At 37.7% G+C, this 25,231-nt stretch overlaps 1 protein-coding gene across 8 annotated transcripts in view; it reads left to right on the top strand.

Moving 5' to 3' along the window:
• The window catches only part of CDK14 (cyclin dependent kinase 14), an 835,688-nt gene that overhangs the window by 739,286 nt on the left and 71,171 nt on the right, over window positions 1-25,231 (top strand). For all 8 annotated transcript variants that reach the window (XM_073238870.1, XM_073238871.1, XM_037019857.2 and 5 more), the window contains 2 exons: window positions 1,597-1,736; window positions 7,145-7,288. In XM_073238870.1, coding sequence (XP_073094971.1) covers window positions 1,597-1,736; window positions 7,145-7,260 — 256 coding nt within the window. In that variant the 3' untranslated portion in view covers window positions 7,261-7,288. The remainder of the gene's footprint in view (window positions 1-1,596; window positions 1,737-7,144; window positions 7,289-25,231) is intronic.

The following is a 25,231-nucleotide window of genomic DNA, read 5'->3' as shown; positions in this document are numbered from 1 at the left end:
TATAAAATTGATACCAATGCATTGTCCACCATGAATATATACAAACTGTACATCTGATACAAGTGCAGTTTTTACCATGAAGTCTACCCATCTCTAATTAAAAAATATGTTAATGAAAAGTTTATAATAGTGAGAGAACCACAGGAAGCTGAAGCAATAATTTGGATGGCCCCGGCCCCTTTTAAGGAAAGAAAAAAAAAGAAAAGCTATAGGGAATTTTGAGAATGCCTCCTATTCCTGTGGACAGATTTCTCTTTGCCATATAGAGACATGTAAAACCAATCCATTAATCAGTTTTTTAAGAAGAGCCACTGAGGCAGGCAAATGCCGTGAGACCCTCATGTCTGAAGACTTAGAAAGAAGACCCCTTAGATTGGATCTTTAGAGAAATATTTTTCTTTGCTCTTTTCCCTTGTTCTTCCTCTACCCAAAATCATTACCTCCTTACCTCTTCCTCACTCCCAATCTTCCCCACCCCCAGGGCAATTTTTAATCAATACTAAGGAGCTGTTTGAGGATGGGGAGGGGAAGAATTGCTGGTCACTGAGGAGTATGTTTATTGGCTCATTGTGCGTATAGTAGCTTCAAGGCTTTTGGAAAAATACCCACTGGCAGATGCAGCTTTGCATCACACTCTGGCTCTCTAAGAGTTGCTGCACTCAGCACCTTGTTGCAGATCCTCAAGAAATCATACTGTTGCCTTTAGAAGTGACCAGAAAGCAGGGCAAATGAGAACCACCATAGAGTCAAATAATTCTGGGTGTGTTTTATTCACACAACCTACTAAACTGAACAATCCACTACCTTCTATGACTCTCATTCTTATTATTATTTTTATGTTAATTATCCAGGCTTGATTACACTGATCAGAGAAATAGATATCTCATGAAAAGCAAGGTTGGGCTGAACTGTGTGGTCTGCTACCCATTTGAAAGTGGTACCTTATGAAAGGCTTTACTTCCTTGCTTTTTTGGTAATCTTGAGACACGTATTTTCAATCTGCTGTTGTTTTAAAGGTCATCTTGAATTGATTCAGCCCACATGGTTAAGCATATACCCTTTGTTATCTGCATGTTAATATTATGATTGTTGATATTTGACAGGGTACTTATTCTAGTAATATAATCAATGTAATAAATGTAAATTCTTAGAGGAAAAGTACTTTAGTAACTAGAGAATTTAATAGAAGTTTTATTTTAATTCTCCTAGTTATTTTATGTTAATTTTACTATAAATATATCCAGATGTGTATGTAGTACATAGATTCTGTTAAGAAATTCTGGCAACTATTTGTCTTCTGAAATTTCCTACCTCAGACCTCATTTTATCCTGAAAGTATCAACCCTTTACTTATAGTAGGAATATTTTAAATCAATGAGACTAGAATATCAAGAGTAAAACCTAGTTTAGATTAACAGATACTCTAAGAATCAATGTGAATTTTCCTTCTGTTTATTTTCAACAGGTGATTTAACTTGATTGTTGTTTTTTTTGGCCAGGAATAAATGAGCCCAGAAAAATTAGGTGAGCCTTATGTCTTATTTAGTGGATTTTCTTGTTCAGTCTCATTTCTCTCTTTTTTGCTTGTATTTTCAGGCTCAGCTATGTGAATTATGCAGAGGATCTGGCCTCCAAGCTCCTACAATGTTCCCCAAAGAACAGACTATCGGCACAGGCCGCCTTGAGCCATGAGTATTTTAGTGACCTGCCCCCACGGCTATGGGAACTGACTGATAGTGAGTATGACAATCAATTTGTAACACACATATAGAGAGATTCAGATGTTTTTATGTGTGCATATGTAAAAACTATGTATGTTTGCCTATGCTATACATTACATGGATACATGTGTGTGTGGGTGGAGAGAAAGAGAGAGAGAGAGAGAGAGAGAGAATGGGGGCGGGGAGGTCATGTGTGTATATATTTAGTGGAATCCTGCCATTCAACTGCTCGCTTACCAGACACAGGAAGAAAATGGATTCCTTTTTTGCTATCTCTGCTCTGCAGTCTGAAACTGCATGTCTTTGTGTTTGATTATGTGTGTGTCCACAAAAATGATCTAAGCAGTTATAAAGGAAAGGAAAATATGATTTACATATTTAGTGCTTTATGCATACAGTACTGTTTAACTGATTGCAGTACACAGAGATGATTCATTTTTATTTGATTCTCAGAGACCATCTTGGTTGTAACGATAACTTTAAAAAGGGCTGCTATGCAGGGAGCCTGACAACAGCATTGGCAACCAGCTAATGCCCTGAATTGATATGTAAGAACTGAAGATACATAATTCGTTTTAAGTACAAATGCTCTTGGTATTCATACAAAGGGCTCTTCTCTGGATTTCTAAAACAAAACACATTTCTGGGTGGGTTTTTGTTTTGTTTTTACAAAAGTGTTCATATTTAAACAGCCTTTTTCAATTACATTTTAAATATTTGGTGGAAGATTTATGGTTGGGAGGATCTCATCTTTCTTCCTAAGTGTGAAACAAAATTCTTGTAAAATTTTGCAAACACTGTTACAGTAAGAACATTTTTGTTCAATGGTGATACATTCTTTCCAAATGCCAGTTGGATATATCTCTTCTCATACTCGTTTTGGATCACCTTAAAAATTAACATACTTCATTTATGCATAGATATTTATAATACACTTATTAATTCTTGGGTATACATCACTTACCATAGGCATACATAAAGTTATTTTTTTAATCTCTTGGACTTTAGACTTCTGCCTCATTGTAGTATTGGATTCTCCTTGACAACAATAACCCTTTCTTTTGGCACTAATTCCCAAGTAACAACTCTTCTCACGTATTCCTACCCTAAATGTTTTTTGATATCCCACATTTAATTTGAATTACCTTTTTTTACCCTAAAGTGACTATGGATACATTAATTCACAGTGCCTCCTATGCTTAGTAAATCTTTTTAACATTTCATATATTCCCAGCCATTATTTAGTCTATATTCTGCCCTACTTCCTTTCTAAAAGTCTACCTTGGCCATTGCAACAGCTATCCCTAGTCAAATATATATGTGTAAATATATATATATTTATATATGTATATGTATTTACACATATACATACAGGTAAACATGAAACCCCCATGGAAAAAAATGAAATGGAGAAATACCTTCCTATTACTGAAAAAAAAAAATGAATATGAGCTCATTAGTTTATGCTCATCAAACCTGAACATATGGCTTGTTTTCCCATTGAGTGTAACTTGTAACTCAGTATCACTCTTCCTGGTGACATCTAAATCCCTTCTGACTCGATGATTGAGTTTAAGCCAGGATTTTGATGGTCTATGAATTCTGAATTCTGTAGTAGTACTTTTCTGTTAATATGGACTTATTACCCACTTGCCACTTAGTTTATCAGCCAGTGGTTAAATCCAGTTTCTATCACTAAGTAAATGCCTACACATTATCACCCGGCAGCAGGCTGCCGGCGGAGACAGCCTTGTCCCCGTCATTAACAAGCACAATGTATGCAGAACACCAGAGGGGAATTAAAACCACAAAAAAATACCTCAGGGTGGTATTTTTAATATGAGAATTTAATTTGTAATTTCACAGATTAAGAATTTTGGCTGCATTAATCCCTTTATCAGCTCACAGCAGGCTATTTGCAGAAGCATAACCATAAGGCGATATTCATTGGCAGAAACATGTTTTTGCATAACGTTAAACATCAGGAGCAGTGAAACCTTTTGAAGGGGGGAGAATAAAGATGACAAATCATTATATTTTTAAAGCAAGATTCTGCTAAATGCCTGTGGTAACAATTTTGAGTTACAGAAATGCTATTCTGTGTCTAATAGATAATCATTATGAAGCATAAATCCAATCGCAAGAAAGGACAAACCCAATATTAAATACTACAGTCGTTGCTGGTTAGAACAACATAGTACTTCTTGTAAACATGTTTATAAACAAAGAATTCCTACACTTTGGAGACATAGGGAAATAGGTCTTTTAGGTGAATTGACAGGTTTTGGTGAACCTGTTATCTAGGCTAATAATACTCTGCAGACTATACTTAGAAATTCTTTAAATTCTTACTGTTAAATATGACATCAGTATGGAGTCTTATAAAAGCTCATCACCCAGCATTTAGCAAAGTGATGGCAATGCCCTCATGAGCTTCTTCCTCTCCAGGGAGATTTGGAAGAAGGTCTCCTCCGGAAGTGGTGCAGAACCAATAAATGGATTGTCTTAGTACCCAAGTGATGGTTTAGATTCAATAATTCCAAAAATCTCACTGGATTAGTCTGCTCAGACTGCTATAATGAAATACCATAGTCTGGGGGAGCTCAAACAACTAACATTTTATTTTTCACAGTTCAGAGACTGGAATGTCCAAGATGAAGGTACTGGCCAATTTGGCTATTGGCAAGAGCCTCCTGCTGACTTGCAGACAGTTGCCTGGCTGCATCTTCACTTGGCAGAGGAAGAGCCATCTCTCTCCCTCTTCTTCTTTTTATAAAGCCACTAATATCAACAGGAGGGCCCCACCCTCATGACCTCATCTAACTCCAGTTACTACCCAAAGGCCCATCTCCAAATACCATCACATTAGGGATTAATGTTTCAATACAGGAATTTGGGAGGGCCATGATTCAGTCAATAGCACTCACATTCTTAAAGATAGCTCATAGCATTTTTGAAAGGATGTCCAGAAAAGGAAAACACTTACACAAGCAGAAAGCAAAGCCAGGTTAAAAGGATAAAATTGGAACAAAAATAAGTTAAATAAGTTAAAAGGGCTCAAGCCATCTTGGCCTACTTTAATATATCAGACTGTACGAGAAAAGTATCAAGTGTTGTTGGAACCTTGGCTACACAGAGCACTGCAGTTATTCCATGGATTAGTATAAAAATGAAGTTGTATGGGATGTCAGACTTAGTTGCTTTGAAAAAACAAAAGACAATATAGTATCTTTCTTAATTGTATGGTCTCTTAAAAACCTCACCAATTTACATAATACCAAAACTTAGAAGTAATGTATTAGTGTACTAACAAAGCAGGAACTATAAATTCATCAAGCAAGAATAATGTTACAGTTACCTGGGGATCTGGTGGTATAAGCACGCTACCTCTGGTGGTGCCCTGTCATTCCCTTTTTATCCTGAAACCCCAACAGCCTCGCCCCACTTCTTCACAGAAATTTAATTGCAGGGAAGCAAATGGAGGGCTGATTTAGAAGAAATTTGTTACTTTTCCCATATACACCACAGGGCATCCTCCTGTGTATACTATCAAGTTACATTAATTATTGAACTGAACTACCCTTGTCAAAGTAAATGAACAAAATACGCTTCATAGTACAAAGTCCTTGATTTTATTACATTCATTTGCTAACCCACAAAACTCAAATCTGCAGTGCAAGGAGTGCAACAAATTGGTGCAATGTGAAGGGCACTGATCTGGAGATCAGACCACCTGGATTCTGGCTTCAGCTCCGCTGTTAACGAACAGGGCAACTTTGGACAAGGGCAGTAGTCTCTGTGTGCTTCTGATTTCTCATTTAGAGACAGAGTCATCCCTAAAGATGCCAGCTCTCATGTTTGTAGGTTTGCCCACTTATTCCAATATATGTCCTATATATCATCCCAATACAACGTTATGTCATTAATGTAGCCCCATGCCATCTTTTTAAAAATGAAACAAACACACTTGTGTCCAATACATTTGCTGCCTCTAGTTCCTAGGTATCATTCTCTCATGAATCCTTTTGTGCCCAAGACCCCAGAACTGCTAGGTTTAAAGCCTCTATCCCTTGGTCTTTCCCTAGCCCTCATCTGGACCCATCAGCAGAATTCAACACTATCGCCCACCATTTCCTCCAATAACACTTCCTTCACTTGGCTCTCCCAGGCTTTTCCTTTTGCCTCCCTAAACTCTCCTTTTCAGAATCCTTGGATTTCTCCTCATGTGCCAGATTTCTCACTGTTTAGTGCCCTGGGGCTTGATCTTCAGATATTTCTGTCTGCATCTGCTCCCTAGAGCATAGATGATCTCATCCAATCTAGTAATTTAAATACCATCTATAGGCTGACAGCTTCCAAATCTCTATCTCCAGTCCCATCTTCCCTGACTCCAGACTTGCATACCCAAATGACTCCTCAACATCTCTGTTTGGCTTTCTGTCAGGCATCTCAAAAGTAATAGCACCGAAACTGAACTCTTGATCCTTTCTTCCAGACTCGCTCTTTCTATAGTCTTCCCTTTGTCAATAAATGGCTACATCATTCTTCCTGCTGATGGAAGTATCCTTGACTCCTCTTTTGTCACACCCAAGCCCAGTTTTCCACAGCCTTGTTGGCAGGACCTTGAAAATACATCAAGACTCACACCAGGCCTCACTTCCCCACCACTTCTTTCACCCACCATCTTCTTTCACCATGGCATGCACCATCTTCTTTCACCTGTATTTTTACAGTAGCCTCCCAATTGTTTTGCCTGCTTCTCTTTCCCTGCTTCTTGCTCTTTAGAATTAGCTCTTGCTGTTTCTTTTCCCTCCTACAATTTGTACTTGCTCTTCCTCTAAATAGAGTATATGTGTGGCTTGCCCTCTCACCATGTTGGGGCCTCTGCTCAACTATACCTTATCACAGAATCCTTCACTAACCTACTTCCACCCCAGCACTGCTCATTTCTCATCCCTGCTATATTTTTCATCATAACACTAACTACAAGTCAATAAATTTCTTCATCATCTCTCTCCCCAAATGGAATCTATAAGAACAGGGATATTTTTCATTCTGGTTTATACACTGATTCCAAAATACCTAAAATAGTGTAGGGCTCAATAAATATTTCTCCAAAGAACAAGTAAAAGAATGGCAGAAAGATAGGGTAAAATACACTGTTTTCAATCCAAGTTAATTGTTCTAGATCAGAGAAATATAAGATATCAACTGAGCTGTGGTTCTAAGGGGGAGGCAGACTATCCTGTCTTGTGTGTGTGAATGTGTCAGTGGCTATACCCACTTGACATTTCCAAGACCAACACATACTATGATGTTCCACATGCTGGACATCCAGAATTGCATCTCAGTCTCCACTTTTTAAAAGAGATGATAAGTATATCTGTATATATGTAAATGAAAACATTTCATTCTGTTTGCAGTGTCTTCTATTTTTACTGTTCCAAATGTGAGATTGCAGCCAGAAGCTGGAGAAAGCGTGCGGGCCTTTGGGAAAAACAATAGTTATGGCAAAGGTCTATCAAACAGCAAGCACTGATGAGCACAACATTCCCAAGAGCACACAGGTAAGAGGACCTGCTTTACTTGGAAAGTCACCCCACATAGACATTCAATAGATCTTGTAAATTGACTTTTTCAAATTCATTTTTCCCCTCACCATCTTATAAATCTGTGTGTTACTTATAGCAGTCATCATAGATGCTGCTGAGGCACTGGACACTCGGTTATTTCCATATCTTCAGATACCTACAGAATTTCCAAGTAACCAAAATTGTATTTTCTTTATGTAGTCATAAGCGAACCATTTCACCCATAAGCAAATCGTTTTAACTACGCACACATTCTTCCCTGAGGTTAGAGAAGGATGAACCTTAGACTGTATCTAAGCCACAGATCTTCTTTGTTTGACCCACAGAATGTTTTTAACTAGTTGCTTTCATTATAAAATGGGGAGATTTTTCAAAGTCTAGATGTCTGTCTTTTCTTCAAAAATCAGCAGCTCTGGCAATACTGCCAGAAGCATGTGTATGTAGCTGAATCACAACCACCTCCCATGTAAAAGACATGTCCTCCCTAGGTTAGCTCAGCAGCGATGAGGGCCACTTTATCCATTGCTGGTCCCTCCCTGGCCCCTAGTACAGACCTTATCTTGGGAAAGCTTCTCTTTGTGTTCCTGTTCCTTTCTGTGACCTCCAGGGTTCTGTAGCCAGGTAGCATAACCTAATCAAGGCAATCTCTAAGGCTTGTCAGCCTGTCCCAGTCACCAGACCTGCTTTGCAGAAACAAGCCTAAGACAGTGACTTCTGAAAAGGCTCTGTCTTCATTGCCTGATGGAAATGTCTGGGTTTTTGGAATTCTGTCCATTTTTATCTTTTTGTTTAACGTAACTCAACTCTGAAGCAAACAGAGAACAGACTTTTTTGTGGGGAGGCTTTTATTTGCTAGCCCATATTTGTTGCTTGCTCATGAGGATGGTCAGTAATTAAATGTTCCAGTGAACCAAAGGATATAGATGGTATTGCTGGGGCTCTCCCTACTTTCTCTCTCTCTTAATTTGAAATGCTAACAAGCTGAATCGTCAGCCTGGCCAAGAGAGCAGATTAAACTGTCCATATTATCTTGTGGGTGATTTGCCAATACCTTGAGCTATTTTTGGATGTGGCTTTTGCATATGCTCAATATGGGGGCTGATTCTGATTCTGGCCTCTCAGGAGTATGCTGGTGATTTATCAATGATTAGAGATAAAAGATTCCCAGATAAAAGATGGTGCATTAATGCCAGTCAGGAAATGTTACTATTTGGATAAAAAGTTATGTACACACACACTTTACTCACCCAGTAGCATTCTGAATTTCAGTTGGTCGGATATAAAGTCCAGCTGAGTTTTTGGCCATTTACTTCCTGGTTCTAAGAAGTTTTATTCATGATGGCTGCAGCATAGGCTATTTAAAGTATTTAATCTGCATTGCCATAATGAGGTCCCCTAGCTTTATAAATCCTTTGGCAAATTCAGTAAAACAAAATAAAAAATGAGCTTTATTTGTGCTGTGGCCTCATACACACCTGCACACAAGCAAGCTTGAATTTTTTTTGTTTTAATCGAATATAAATCACAGTAGTTCTACAATCACCTCTCTCTTCTCCCCGCCCCCACCCTCTCTCCTCCACTTTCGTAACCACTAGTCACTTCTCAGTGTTTATGAGTCTAATGCTGTTCTGTTTCTTCTGTTTTGCTTTGTTGTTATACTCCACAAATAAGTGAAACGATATGGTATTTGTCTGTCTCTGCCTGGCTTATTTCACTGAGCATAATACATACCCTCTGGCTCCATCCTTGTTGCTGCAAATGGTAGAATTTATTTTTTTCTTATGGCTGAATAATATTCCATTGTGTATATGTACCACATCTTCTTTATCCATTCATCTCCTGGTGGACACTTAGGTAGCTTCCAAATCTTGGCTATTACAAACAGTACAGCAGTCAACACAGGGGTGCATATATCTTTTTGAATCAGAATTTTGTTTTCTTTGAGTAAATTCCTAGGAGAGGAATTAATGGGTCAAATGGTATTTCTATTTTTAGTTTTTTGAGGAACCTCCATACTGCTTTCCACAATAGTTGCTCCAATTTACAGTCCCACCAGCTGTGTAGGAGGGCTCCCCTTTCTCTACATCCTCACCAGCATTTCTTGTCTTTCAGATGTTGTTTCTTGTCTTTCGGATGTTGGCCATTCTAACTGATGTGAGGGGATATCTCATTGTGGTTTTAATATACATTTCCCTGATAATTAGCAATGTGGAGCATCTTTTCATGTGCCTGTTGGCCATCTGAATTTCTTCTCTAGACAAGTGTCTCTTCATATCCTCCTCCCTTCACAGTGGTTCTACAATCACCTCTCTCTTCTCCCCGCCCCCACCCTCTCTCCTCCACTTTCATAACCACTAGTCACTTCTCAGTGTTTTTTAACCACGCTATTTGCCTTTTAGGTGTTGAGGCATGTGAGTTCTTTACATGTTTTGGATATTAACCCGTTATTGAATAAATCATTTAAGAATATATTCTCCTATACAGTAGGATGCCTTATTATTCTGCTGATGGTGTCCTTTGCTGTACAAAAGCTTTTTAGTTTGATATAGTCCCACTTGTTCATTTTTTATATTTTTGCCCTTGCCCAAGGAGATGTGTCCAGGAAAAAATTGCTCAGGCTTATATTCAAGAGATTTTTGCCTATGTTTTCTTCTAAGAGTTTTATGGTTTCATGACTTACATTCAGGTCTTTGATCCATTTTCAGTTTAATTTTTGTATATGAAGTTAGACAATAATCCAGTTTCATTCTCTTACATGTAACTGTCCAGTTTTGCCAATGCCAGTTATTGAAGAGTCTGTCTTTTCCCCATTGCATATTCATGTCTCATTTATCATGTGTTAATTGACCATATATGCATGGGTTTATATTTGGGCTCTCTATTCTATTTCACTGGACTATGGGTCTGTTCCTTGTGCCAACACTAAATTGTTTTGATTACTGTGGCTTTGTAATAGAGCTTGAAGTCAGGGAGCATAATACCCCCAGCTTTGTTCTTCTTTCTCAGGATTTCTTTGGCTATTCGGGGTCTTTTGTGGTTTCATATGAATTTTAGAACTATTTGTTCTACTTCATTGAAAAATGTTTGTGTTTTGGTAAGGATTGCATTGAATCTATAAATTGCATTGGGCAGGATGGCCATCTTGACATTAATTCTTCCTATCCATGAGCACAGGATATATTTCCTTTTTTTGGTGTCTTCTTTAATTTTCCTCAAGAGCGTCTTGTAGTTTTCAGAGTACAGGTCTTTCACCTCCTTGGTTAGGTTTATTCCTAGGTATTTTATTCCTTTTGATGCAGTTGTAAATGGACTTGTTTCCCTAATTTCTCTTTCTGCTAGTTCATTGTTAGTATATAGGAATGAGACAGATTTCTGTGTATTAATTTGGCACATGCAATGTTGCTGATTCAGTTATTAGTTCTAGTAGCTTTTTAATGGATCCTTTAGGGTTTTCTACATATAATATCATGTCATCTGCAAACAGTGAGAGTTTAACTTCTTCCTTACCAATCTGGATGCCTTTTATCTCTTTGTGTTGTCTGATTGCCATGACTAGGACCTCCAGTACTATGCTGAATAAAAGTGGGGAGAGTGGGCATTATTGTCTTGTTCCCAGTTTTAGAAGAAACACTTTCATCTTTTTGTTATTAAGTATGATATTGATTGTGGGTTGGTCGTGTATGGGCTTTATTATGTTGAGGTATATACCCTGTGTACACATTTTGTTGAGTTTTTATCATGAATGTATGTTGAATTTTGTCAAATGCTTTTTCAGCAACAGTTGATCATGTGGTTTTTATCCTTCTTTTTCTTAATGTGGTATATGATATTGATTGTTTTACAAATACTGTGCCATCCTTGCATCCCTGGAATAAATCCCACTTGGTCATGATGGATGATCTTTTTGATGTATTTTTGAATTCAGTTTGCTGACATTTTTTTGAGGACTTTGGCATCTATGCTCATTAAGGGATATTGGTCTGTAATTTTCTGCTTTTGTGGTGTCTGTCTGGTTTTGGTATTAGAATGATGCTGGCCTCATAGAATGAGTTTGGAAGTATTCCCTCCTCTTCTACTTTTTTGAAAACTTTAAGAAGGATGTAAATTGGTTCTTCTTTAAATGTTTGGTAGAATTCAGCTGTGAAGCTGTCTGGACTGGTAGTTTTGGTTTGGGGGAGTTTTTTCATTACCAATTCAATTTCATTGCTGGTTTTTGGTGTGCTCAGATTTTCTGTTTCTTCCTGGGTCAGACTTGGAAGGTTATATTTTCCTGAGAAGTTATCCATTTCTTCTATTATTGGCATATAATTTATTATAGTATCCTCTAATAATTCTTTATATTTCTGTAGTATCCATTGTGATTATTCCGTCTTCATTTCTGATCCTGTTTATGTATATACGCCCCCTTTATGCTTGAGAAGTCTGGCTAGGGGTTTATCTATAGTGTTTATTTTCTCAAAGAACCAGCTCCTGGTTTCACTGATTTTTTTTCTATTCTGGTCTTCTCAATTTTATTTATTTCTGCCCTGATCTTTATTATGTCCCTCCTTCTACTGACTCTGGGTTTTGTTTTTTTTTTCTATTTTCTTTAATTGTGATTTTAGACTATTTATTTGGAATTATTCTTGTCTCTTGAGGTAAGCCTGTATTGCTATATACTTTCCTCTTAGAATTGCCTTTGCTGCATTCCACAGATTTTCGACTATTATGTTTTTGTTTTCATTTGTCTCCATGTATTGTTCTGTTTCTATTACAATTTATTCATTGATCCATTAAGAAGCATGTTGTTTAGCCTCCATGTGTTTGTAAGTCTCTTTGTTTTCTTTGTGTAATTTAATTCTAGTTTCATGCTGTTGTTGTCTGAGAAGCTGCTTAATACAATTTCAATCTTTTTGAATTATTGAGGCTCTTCTTGTGGCCTAGTATGTGATCTGTTCTGGAGAACATTCCATGTGCACTTGAGAAGAATATGTGTTCTGCTGCTTTTGGTATAGAGTTCTGTAGATGTCTGTTAGGTCCATCTGCTCTAATGTGTTGTTCACTGCCTCTGCCTCCTTACTTATTTTCTGTCTTGTTGATCTGTTCTTTGGAGTATGTAGTGTGTTAAAGTATCCTAAAATGAATGCATTATATTCTATTTCCCCCTTTAAATCTGTTATTACTTGTTTTACATATGTAGGTCCTCCCATGTTCGGTTCATAGATATTTGTAATGGTTGTATCCTCTTTTTGGACTTACCCCTTTATCTTTATGTGATGTCCTTCTTTGTCTCTTGTTACTTTCTTTGTTTTGAAATCAATTTTGTCTGATATAAGTACTTCCACTCCTGCTTTTTTCTCCCCATTTTTAGCATGTAATATCTTTTTCCATCCCTTTACTTTTTGTCTGTGTATTTCTTTCTGTCTGAAATGAGTCTGTGTAGGCAGCAGATAGATGGGTCTTGTTTCCTTATCAATTCTGCCACTCTATGTCTTTTGATTGGTGCATGTAGTCCATTTATATTTAAGGTGATTATTGATAGATATGTACTTACTGCCATTTTATTAATTATTTCCTGGCTGTTTTTTATATCTCCTCTCTGTTCCTTTCTTCCTCTGTCATATTCTTCTCTTGTTATTGATGGTTTTCTTTAGTGTTGTAATTGGATTTCTCTCTTTTTTTAATTAATTTATTTTTCTGTGTGTTTATTTATTGTAGGCTTTATTTTTGTGGTTACCAAAGATTCAAGAGTAACTTTCCTACTATATAATAATCTATCTTAAATTGCTGATTTAAGTGTTGCTATATTTCAGTCACAATCTAAAAGCACTTATTTTTTTCCTCTTCTTCCTCCTCCACATTTTTTTGTATTATATGTCATAATCTGCACTTTTTGTGTATCCTTTGACTGATTTTGTGTATAGTTGATTTTGCTTCTTTTGTTTTGTTTAATTTCATATTTTCGTGATTGTTAGTTGGTCTACTACCACTACTGTGGGTTTATTTTCACTGGTAAAAATTGTTTAGCCTTAGGGTCATTTCCGTATACAGCAATCCCTTTAACATATTGTGTAAGACTGGCTTAGTGGTGGTGAATTCCTTCAACTTTTGTTTATCTGGAAATTATTTAATACCTGCTTCAAATTTAAATGATAATCTTGCCTGGAAGAGGATTCTTGGTTGGAGGTCCTTCTGTTCCAGTTCATTAAATATATCATGCTCCTCCCTTCTGGCCAGTAGAATTTCTGTTGATAAATCTACTGATAGCCTGATGGGATTTCCTTTATAAGTAATCTTTTTTCTCTCTCTGGCTGCTTTTAACACACTCTACTTATCCTTGATCTTTGCCAGTTTAATTATTATATGTCTTGGTGTTGTCTTCCTTGGGCTCCTTTTGTTAGGGGATCTCTGTGCTTCCATGACCTGAGTGTCTATTTCATTCCCCAGACTGGGGAAGTTTTCAACAATTATTTTCTTAAAGAGATTTTGTATCCCTTTGTCTTTCTCTTCTACTTCTGGTACCCCTATTATATCAATATTGTTTTATTTGAATTGGTCACATAGCTCTCTTGTCATTCTTTCATTCCTAGCAATCCTTTTTTCTCTCTATTCCTTAGCTTCTTTGTTTACCTATTGTCTACTATCTCTACATGATCTAATCTACTTTGAAATCCATCCATTGTGTTTCATTTCAGATGCTATATTCTTCAGCTCTGAGTGTCTCTTTTTCAGATTTTCTATCTCTTCATTGAAGTCCTCCCTGAGATCTTGAATACTTCTGTAAATCTGTGAACATGTTTATGATTTTTATTTTGAAATCTTTATCAAGAACATTGTTGATCTCTGTTTCATTTAGCTATCTTTCTGGGGTTCTGTCTTGTAGTTTTGTTTGGATCAAACTCCTCTGCCTGCTCATTTTGTCAAGGATTCTGTGTTTCTTCCTTTGCATTAGATGGCTCTGCTGTGCTATCTAGTCTAAAATATAATAGCTTTATGAATAAGGCATCCCAAAAGCTCAAGATTCTTTACTCTCTAGTGCCTGGTTCTATTTGGTGGGTGCCCCAGCTGTTGGTATGCTGTGGGTGGGGCTGCCCTTCTGTCTGGCTTCGGTAGTGGCCCAAATCTGGGTAGGAAATTTGCTTGAACTGCTGCCTGTATGATCAGCTCAGGAATCTCTATTGAGTTCGGTGTGGGTGGGGCTGCCCTCTGTCTGGCCTGCAGCAATGGTGGGTCATCAGGGTAAACAGGGTGGCAGACTGACGTGCCCTGGCCAGACGCACAGCACTGGGTTTAAACACCCACAGGGAAGAAGGAGCTCTTGAGACTGGCTCCTCTGGGCACTTCTCTGGTTCGGTTGAAATGGAGCCAAGCAAGCTGGGAGAGACTCTCTCTGCCTGTCAGGAAGCAAGTGTGCTGCTGCTAGGCCAAGTGGGTTGGTTCCCGGCAATGCACAGGAAGGTGCCTCAGGGCTGCATTGTCAGCAAGGGGGATGGAGTGTCTGGAGCTCCCATGAGTTTTCGATATGTTGGGCCAAGGAAGGGCTGTGGAAGGTATCCTCCACCTGCCCTTTCTTTTTAGGAGAGAGTTGCGGCCAACCCTCATCCCATCTCGTACCCTCCCACTGCTGGCAAATCTTTCAAACTACTGCTTCTGCTTTGGGTCTCAGGACTGGAAGATCACGTCTGCCCTCCACACTGCTGGAGTCTCAGCCTCGCAGAGTATTCCGCTTGCCCCCAGTGTCCAGCCCTGATAAGCACCAGAACGTAATGTAATGTGGGCTCATGCTCCCAGAATAGATCTCCAGGGCCAGGTGTGCAGCACTCCTGGGCTTTTGCCCTTTCCCCACTCCGTTCCTCTTTCTTCCACCTGTAGGTGGGATTGGGGGAGGGCTTGGGTCCCACTCCATCTCGGCTTTGCTGCCTCTCCCTTTTCTGTGTGGTCCTGTCTTCTTCCTCAGATGTAGGGGTTCTGTTCTGCAGTCTTCAGGTCATTTTCAGGTATAGTTACATATGCTGTATTTTCCTCTTTTATGTGTTTTTGAGAGAAGGTTTCCATCTTGCCTTCCTATTCTGCTGTCTTTATTTCTTCCCTCCCAAGCAAGCTTGAATTTCAATATTAGGGCTGTGTATCCTTTCTTCTGTGCTCTTTTGAGATCCCTCTGACCTGAGACTGGCCAGTCAAAGCTGTTAGTACATGTTTGCGCTCAGCTTCTCCTTGTAAAATCAAATCAAGCTCACTGGACAGAAACATTGCCCATAATATCTCAAAAATTGCTAATTGAAAACAGATTTTAAAGAGGTGCTCAGAAATGCAATCATCAGCATTTGAAAGCCTTTACAAAAATGTATTTTCTTTGCAGTATATTTTTTAAAGTAGATTAAGATCATTTCTGCACAGTGGGAACTCTTCCTCTGGAATTATTTGATATTAATACAAATATGTCCTCTATGAGTTTTATCTTTTTCACATCAACTTTTAAAGCTTTAATATTATTAATGTTTTGTTGCTTTCATCCAAATTCAAATATCTCAGCCTGATTCAGCATTATATTAAGGAAACATCTAAATTTTTCTTTTCTCAGAAAAGTTTCAGGGAGGCTGTATTCTAAGAGTTTTCTGTCAGTCAGACAAAAAAGAAATCATTTCTCATTTTTTGTGGGGTTTTAATTTCAATCAAATGGGGCCATCTTAGAGATCAAATATTATAGCCTATATATTGATCTAAATACATCCTGTGTGATGGAACTTATTCTGACAATAGCTGAATATCAGTGCCTATATTATAGAGCAAAAGTTTACATAAGAAAAGATATTCATACAGAAAATCATGTCATTTCCTAGATTTTTATTTTGCTGTTGTTGAGTTAAGTATTTAGAGCGGGCAGTGATCTTAAATTTTCTTCAAATGTCCCGATTTTTTTTAAAGCCCGAGAGATTGGGAAGTAGAGATAGGAGAAAGAGGTTCAGGGCTCAAAGAAGCTAAGACTAATTGAGCATTTCACCCAGCTCTCTGTGGGGAGTTACACAGAGGTAACTGTGGAAAATGCATTGTATCACTTGTTTTTGAAAGCTGGAGGACTGAGTAGACAGGAGTGTTTCAAGTCCTAATTTTTCTCCTGTATCTCAATGCCAAATTATTTCTAAACTTGCACTCTAAGATCATTTCAATTATTTATTTAATAATACTGGATTTGCATAAACTGGCCTTAGTCAAAAAGCTAATGAGAAGCATTTTTCTTTGCAGCAGAAAGCAATTTTGTTTCAGAGTCTTGTAACCAAATTAAATGAAAAGAAAACCACATGCATCTAACTCAGAAATGGGATGGGTGCCACTGGATGATCAAAATACTGCTTCCTACATTTTTCCTCTAAAGATGTTAACAGACTAAAAATTTCATATTGTTACCACTCTTTTTATCAGCATTGAAGGGTAAGACCCTTCTAAAGCCTGAGATCCTTAACTGTGCATAGGAGTTTTCCCTGATACCAGAAGCTCTGTTAAATACCACATCCATTAATACCACTTATATTTTGTGGACAGTGATACCAAACACACCCCTATGCTGAGTTTAATTTTCCAGTCATTCTCAATGGAGACAGGAAGTACTTGGTCACTCTGTCTACTTCTCCTTTTGCTGAATACAAGAGATGAGAATGTTCTCTAATCTTTTAAACAGATGTTTTATAATTTTTCTGAAGTTGTATGTGCTCATTATGGAACATTTCTATTCAGTGAATCATTTAGCCTTCAGACCCTGTTAAATCCATAATAAATATACAAATATCTGTTGCATGAAAAAATTTTGATTCAAGTATAAGACATTAAGTGCATGCATATTTTGGTGTCCCTCTCCTTGTCTTATAGCATATTATCTTTACTAATCAACATTAAGTATATTATATGACAATGAAAAAAGGTGTTAGACTCTCTCCGCTTGACTCAGTCATCAAGCAATTATTTCCTAAAAGTAGGCTGCCAGGTAAACAGACTAGAACGCATAAATTGCTCAAGAATTTTAATTCAATAAGATAAATATTTTTTTTAAAATCAAACTGCAGACAGAATCCAATGCATTGGTGCTTAAGATTCTCTGGCCCCACTATTTGATGTTCACACACTCTGGGAGCCAAAACCCTGGGGAGTTTTTAAAAATCCAGGTCCTGAGGTCCATGAATCTGCATTTTAAAGTACACCAAAGGATATTGAGGCAGGTAGCCTTTGAAACACATATTATGAAATCTTCAGTAAATATTCAAGAATTATATACTTATGAAGTAAAACAATCAACTTATTTGGGTCAGGACTGGATAAAGACACTAGAAAAATCCCTTTCCTTCCCCCTTTTTTAAGAAAGAATAGTATAGAGTTGTACAGTCTAACAAGGTACCCCCTAGCAACAGGTGGATACTTTAATTTTTAATTAATTAAAATTAAATTAATTTACAGTTTTGTTTCTGTAGCAGTACCACATTTTAAGAGCTCATTAGCCACATGTTACTCGTGGCCACCCTATTGTACAGGCAGATAAAAAACTTTTCCAACATCTGAGAACATCTACCGGACAGTGCTCTTGAAGAGTGTCCTTCCCACCTGCCTTTTAAAAGAGGAATCAGGAAAATTAAACTGAATTCAATTAGTAAAAATAATTTTCAATTCTAGATTATAACCACTTAAGAGAAGCTTGCAATGTTTGAGGATGAAAAATACTCAAATGAAGAAAGAGACAGGTGGCAAAGTGAGAGGGGCCGGTATGATAATTGGGAATGAACGGAAGATGCTATGCCGTGGGAATGGGAGGGGCCACAAGAAAGTGGCCCTTGGGATCTTTCAGGGGAAGGAGACAGGGTCAGGTTTCCTACATTAACAATGGTCTTTGCTGAAATTGCTCAGGGAACTAAGGAATATCAGGTTGACAGTCTAAGTAGCTGCACAGGCAGGCCTCACAAAGCCTGAATGTCCATCAGACTCCAGTAGGAGCTTTACTTGTTCTGCCATCTCAACTCTGATAACTGCTTCTAGAGAAATACCCACCTGTTGTCCTCCTCCATGATGTGACATTATGGAGGCTCACTTTTTTGTCTCTGCATCAGCTTTGCTGATTTGTTTCTGCTTCTTCATGAAACTGCTTATTGTTGTTTTTCTTTGTCCCTCTATTTCTGGATCAGACTATTGCTAAGCTCTTTTTCTCAGATTCAAACCCTCTTCCAGAGACACTCTGATTGGTATAACCATCATCAGGAAGTAGACAGCAAGGCTTCAAGCAAGGCTGCTGTGTCAGTCAGCCGCTTAAGCTGCTGACTGACTGTAGCTGGCCCCAGCTCAGGCACTAAGCTGAGCTGAGAACTGAGTGGCTAACATTTTCTTAAGGAACCTATCAGAAGAAGGCTCTGGGCTTTGCAATCCCTGTAGTTTCTAGGAAGCAAGTAGTATGGCCAGAAAGTACCACCTTGACTGGCCTTTCCATTATGAAGGAAAAATCCAGCAAGTAAAGAGGGAAACTCTATGTGTGATGGAGTAACAATTGTATGATAGTTTTGATTAAAGGTCTTTTTAAGCCATGTTGCATTTTCTCAACTACAGGCACAAAAAAGGATAATACCCATTAATACTTATCACAAGATAAGAAATTCATGTGTTGGGATCTAGCTTTCTTTTAGTAACAGGAAGGTTTCTGATTTTGTTCTGCAAGAACTGTATTTTCTGAATGATCCTAGAATTTGTTTTCTTATCAAACAACTATAATTTTTTTTTTGAGAGGGCATCTCTCATTTTATTGATCAAATGGTTAACAACAATAAAATTCTGTATAGGGGAGTCAACGCTCAATGCACAATCATTAATCCATCTCAAGCCTAATTCTCATCAGTCTCCAATCTTCTGAAGTATAACGAACAAGTTCTTACATGGTGAACAAATTCTTACATAGTGAATAAGTTCTTACATGGTGAACAGTACAAGGGCAGTCATCACAGAAGCTTTTGGTTTTGATCACGCATTATGAACTATAAACAATCAGGTCAAATATGAATTTTCGTTTGATTTTTATACTTGATTTATATGTGGATCCCACATTTCTCCCTTTATTATTATTATTATTTTTACTTTTAATAAAATGCTGAAGTGGTAGGTAGATGCAAGATAAAGGTAGAAACATAGTTCAGTGTTGTAAGAGAGCAATTGTAGATGATCAGGTGTGTGCCTGTAGACTATGTGTTAATTCAAGCTAGACAAGGGCATTAAAACATCCACGGATGCAGATTTCTCTCAAAACAGGGGGGTTGAGGTTCTAAGCTTCACCACTGTTGATCCCCAATTTCTCACCTGATGGCCCCCCTGCGACTGTGCCTGCCTTAGGTTGTTCCTCCCTTGAGGAATCTTACCCGTCTCTGGCTAACCAGTCATCTTCGGGGGCCATACAGGGAGATGTAAAGTTGGTAAGTGAGAGAGAAGCCATATTATTTGAAAAGGTTAGCTTTTTACTTCTTTGCAGATTTATGCCCTGTGGCTTCTATGCCCGGCATTTGTCTTGAGGTATCTTTACCACTTGGAGGAATTATGATACTCGGTAAATTCGATATGAGGCACGAATTCTATTTAAGGGTTGTAATTAGGAAGGAAGAAGAAAAGCTATAGAGGTAGCAGACGGAAGAAAACATGGGAGGATTGATTATTTCTTTGACATATCTTCTTGTAGAGTAACTTAAGCATGTATAGGTTTTAAACTACTAACTAAATTGCACACACACACATTAACATAATAGGATTACAGTTACATAACCAAAGCAGATCTGTAATTACCAGCCATCTCCAGTGAAGCCAAGAAAACCAGTTAGGCACCCTAGGCATTTGTAAAAATTTGTCTATGATATGATGGATATTGTCCAACTGTACTTGAACAGTCTGAGAGAAATCAGACAAATTAAAACAACCCATTCCTGGGAACTGTTCACATCCCATATGTTCTTTTAACCGTAGATAGTCTGTAGTCGTAAGATTTTGGAGCGCTACAACTTGCACTTCTCCTAATTCTTAGTTGAGTTCCAACAGTATAGATCCAGTCAAATTTGTTCAAACAACTATAATTTTATTATCTCTGTTGTCTCATGTGATTGACAAAAATAGTTGTGGAAATCACAGAAAGTGGGGAAACAAACATTAATTATAATGTTTCCCACAGTTTTTATCTGAAAGAATTCCTGGGTTTTGTCATTACTGCTACATTGCTAAAGATTAAAAAGTACATCTTACTTGTGAAATGGACAGTGCTTCAAACCAGCAAGTCATAATGTGTGTGGTGAACACCTGATTGAGAAGAGGCTGAAATGCTTTTGAGTTCCCCACCCACCTCCACCCCCCTTTTCCTTAGCTTCCCTCTTCCCTGGAGACTGGATTGTTGCCTCTAAATTCTAATGCAAAATGGTAGGCTAAGGAAAGTTGTCTCCTCTCTTCTGCCTCTCCAGCCCTCCTTTCTTGGGGTCACCTGTGATCTGTACCCTACACCACCACCACCAGGTGAATTGGTTAGCAGAGGACTCTAGGCCTTTACTGTCCAATCTGCTTCATTATGTTCTGAGATTATCACAAAGCAGAATGAAAATCAAGTCCAATATATCATGCTTCATCCTGAGTGCATTTGTAAGATATTTTTTAAATCTTTTTATATTGATGTGATTTCAGATTTACAGAAAAGTTGCAAGAACAGTGCAAAGAATTCCTGATACCTTTTACCCACTTTCCCCAAGTGTTTGCGTTTTACTACGCTTGCTTTATCTTGTGTTATTCTCTCTCTGTCTTCTCTCTCTCACATATACAAATGAGTACACACACACATTGTTTTCTAAACCATTGTTTTTACTGGATGGTGCTCCATTACCTTTAAATATCTCAGTATGTTTTCCTTAAAAACAAGGAATTCAGAGTGACATTTTTTAAGTTAAAGATAATAGTATGTTGTTCTTGCTTTTCCTTTTCCCTTCTCTGGTTGAGAGTTTTTAAAAGCAAAAATGGCTAAAAGAGAAGAAACTGGTTTGATGCTCCATATATTGGTTCATCAGCTGGAAAATTGGCGCTATTTTTGTGATTCAATGTTTCCAAGTCCGATGAGCTTTCATATTGGGAGTTGGTGTGGAGGAGCCAGGAATAGTGCTACAACTTGCATTTTCTGTCTTATTAAAACCCAAATTAATTTCTTAGGGACTATTTAGCCAGCAGCATAACAGGAGTGAAGGTTTCTTATAAATAGTGGCACAAGATGAGATGTGGCTAGTAAGCAAGATATCTATTAGGATGTTTGGCCAAACTATTATGAAGTTAGCAGTTACATACAGCAAGTTATTATAATCAGCTCAGGTGCTTTATTCTCCCTTTTCATTTAATGTTGATTCTTATGAATTTGGGATATAGAGGGGAAGGTCTTGCCCTAAGTGCACTGTATTGTATTATTAATACCAGGACAGCAGCTGAGTCCCACTAGACAGTCTTTGTGGTCTGCAGATACTCTAAGAAGTGTCTGAGCATAAAAGGAGGCTGTTCGAGTTGAAGTGGTCTGATGGTCTGGGATGACATTTGAATGCATGGAGGACAATGTCTAAATGACACTGTCGAGAAGGGAAGGCAAAAAGAGCTTGAAACTATTCCCATTGTCCCACAGACGCCCATCACTCCTCCTGAGATATTCCTCACATGGGAGCTTTGTCTGGATAGAGACAGGGATTGGGACCAGGGAGGGATACACACTGGGGCCTGGGACAAAAGCCAGGGTTTCAGGTCCTCAGACACATTAAAATTCTAGACAGATAGCAAATGTAATGAAAACTGCATCCAGAACATATTTCAAGTCTAACAAAGTTAAACACCTCAGCTAAATTATTTCAAGTATATTTAACAAAATGTTTACAATACTCTGAGATGCTTCTGTGAATAAAGCTTTTAACAACATCAGATTGGTTGTACAAATGAATAATTTACTGAGTCTCTTTTAGAATTTAGGATAGCCATTTTCTTTACCAACACACACACACAGATACACAGACTGTACACTCATGCAGCCAAATAGAATAATTTCTCAAGAGTTGTTAGGATAACATCATAGATTAGTCAAAGGATTACCTTTTCCACCTAAGGAAATAATGTACAGGCTAAAACAAAAACAATACAAACGTTAGAGAAACTAGTGAAAATTTATTTCATAATAAATATCACCATATATCCCAAGCATGGAATCAAATACTGTGCAGTTGACTTCCATATTGGGTGAATTTCTTCCCTTTAAATTATCACCGTTCTTTTAATGTACCTTGCATTATGTATAGTGCCATTGGGTTTTTCATTGCTCTGGATTATCATTTTTAATGCAATTAGTAAAATGCCCTCAATCACATTTAATAATTACTGTAAATGGGTTAGTGGCCTAATTACTATAAACGGGGAAAGATATGTGATTATCATGTGCAATTAAATCATGTGCTGTATTTATTTTACATTATTACATAGAATGGTACAATGATAACACATAATTATATTGTATCATTCCTTGGTCAACAAATCTACTTCATATTAAGATACCTGGAGTTGTTGTCCATTGCCAAAGATCCACTTACTGGGTCTTTCTTCCTAAGGTAAATGGGTTATCCTGTGGGCTGGGAATCCAGTAAGTAAACTGATTGTGCACAGACAGGAAAAATCTGGAAGGAAATAAATTATTTTACCTCCATTAATTAAGAATGCCCTGATTATCCTATGTTGTTAGTGTTAAATTGTCCCTGAGCTCAGTGCTAACCTCTACTGTACCTGTTTGTTTTTATGTAAATGTGTAAAAATCAACACCCGTAAATGGTGGCAACATTTAAAATATGCCTGGGGAAAAAAAAAAGAGCCTTCCTTCACTGTGGTGAGCGTGATAATCATCCTTAGTTTACAAATAAATGCCCACTTAACAAGCTTACACATCATTAATTCTGCAAATGATGCTGTTTGATAGAGTGGGATTATTAGTATTGCATATTGATAGTGGCAGGAAAAATAAATCTATTTTCACTACTTAAGGTAAGGTGCTTGCGTGTTCTTTAGAAACTGGCACATCTCAGAGGTGTTGCTCTCGAAGTGATCTCAGGATGGAAAGAAATCAGTAATTATAGAGCCAGGCATTCAGTTGTGTCCTAATTTTCCCACCAGTTTTTCAGTGTTTCAGCTGCCTCAGAGACTTAAAGTATTCTCATTAGGTAGCTGCAGAGGCAGCCGCTTGCCTACTCCCTCATTCTCTTGCTCGCATTTCTTTCTTTTTTCCCCCCCCCATTCCTGCCTTGGGAGTGACTGTGAAGATCATTTGCTGGAATGATTGGCAGGTTAGAGGATTCGATCAGATGAGTTCCTCTTAGTGCAGGTCAAAAAGGCTAGTTAGCAGGAGCTGTCAAAAAATGCCAGCAGCATTCGAAATGGGAAATGTCATGACTTCGAGACAGGGGGTGCCACCTGGAACAGAAAGCCCCCAGCTCATTAGCAAGTTACAGGATGTGGGCTTAACTGGAGGGAGCAGGGAAGGAAAGATAATACCCAATAGGGAAAATGATTGTGAAGTGGAATTGATTTCATGTATAATTTGTTTATCACTAGAGGGGACAAATGCTGTCCTTCTGACATGAGCAGAGGAGTGTGGACTATGAATGAAGCAATTTAGCATAATCTCCAGGTTGAATTTTGGATTGAAAGAATGCAAACTTCTTTATTCTTAACAGTGGAAATGATCAGGTCATGTTACATTAATTAAAGCTGACATACTCTCAAAGGTTTTATCTGGGCAATTGTGGCAATTCAACAGAAACAGATAGAGATGGGCAACTTCAGAAAATAAGAGGGATTTTTTTTTTCCTCTGCTGGTATAGAAGACTAGCTCAGTTGCATACTGAATTATAACAGGGCTGGTGTTTATCTTCAGTCATTAGCTAGGCTGCACAAATCAAACCAGGGTTCCCTATTCCCATGCAATCTCATTTATAGAGGACAGTGTTTCCCTTTGGGAGATTAGATCTTATCTATTTTAAGATACATATTTTAGAATATAGCTGTATCATATATTGGTATAATATTAAAAATTTAATTTTCTTTAAAGGGGAAGCTCTCCAGTTTCATTACTGCCTGGTGTCGGTTTCTCTAGAATTTGATATTCTGCCAAAAAGTCAACAACTTACAATAGCCATATTTACAAATAAAACAAAACTAAGAACTTGTCCCTACAGGAAAAATTCATCTGCAGCTTGTAAAAAGAGAGTGTATTGGCACCACAGAAACTAATACACCTAGCATGTCCTCAAAGTAAACTCCAATTTAAAAATCCTGGTATTTTTACAGTATATTAAATGGGCTTTAGTGTGAAGCTTTTCCCTACATAAATTCCAAATGTATTTTCTTTTAACAAGAAACTTTTATGATATCATTTATCTTTTATGTGGAGATCTTCGTCTTGTTACTATAAGTCACAAATGCTCCAGAGGCCAGTCTTTCTGGCTGAACACTGAAGACTGCTTACTTAGCATCCAGAATTTGGTTAAAATATACATTTTCAAATGTCTTCGCCTTGAGTTTCTCTTTTCTCTTACATATTGAGACATTTTATGAGGCAGTTATGAAATAGCCAATGCTTATTTTATCAAGCAGCCTCAGACTGCTGTCTTCTGTGAATATGAATCTTAAAACCTTCTAGTCAAAACACTGGGGGAAAATTCTTTCTGTTCTGTATTCAGCATAAAAAGCTTAGCATTAAGCTACTGAATATAGCTGTCAAGATACACTGCATTACTTTTGTCAAATCTGAAAATTTAAACATCCATGTGAATCCACTCATCCCCTCATTTGGGAGGTTCATTGTGTGGTCCAGAAGCTGGTCTTTGGAAACAAAAAATTTATGAAACTCTATTTGAAATGGTTCATTTAAAGTTAGGATTT

Source organism: Manis javanica, chromosome 6 (genome assembly GCF_040802235.1).
Source record: "Manis javanica isolate MJ-LG chromosome 6, MJ_LKY, whole genome shotgun sequence".
Taxonomy (NCBI): Eukaryota; Metazoa; Chordata; class Mammalia; order Pholidota; family Manidae; genus Manis; species Manis javanica.
This window is presented reverse-complemented; position numbering and strand designations above follow the sequence as displayed.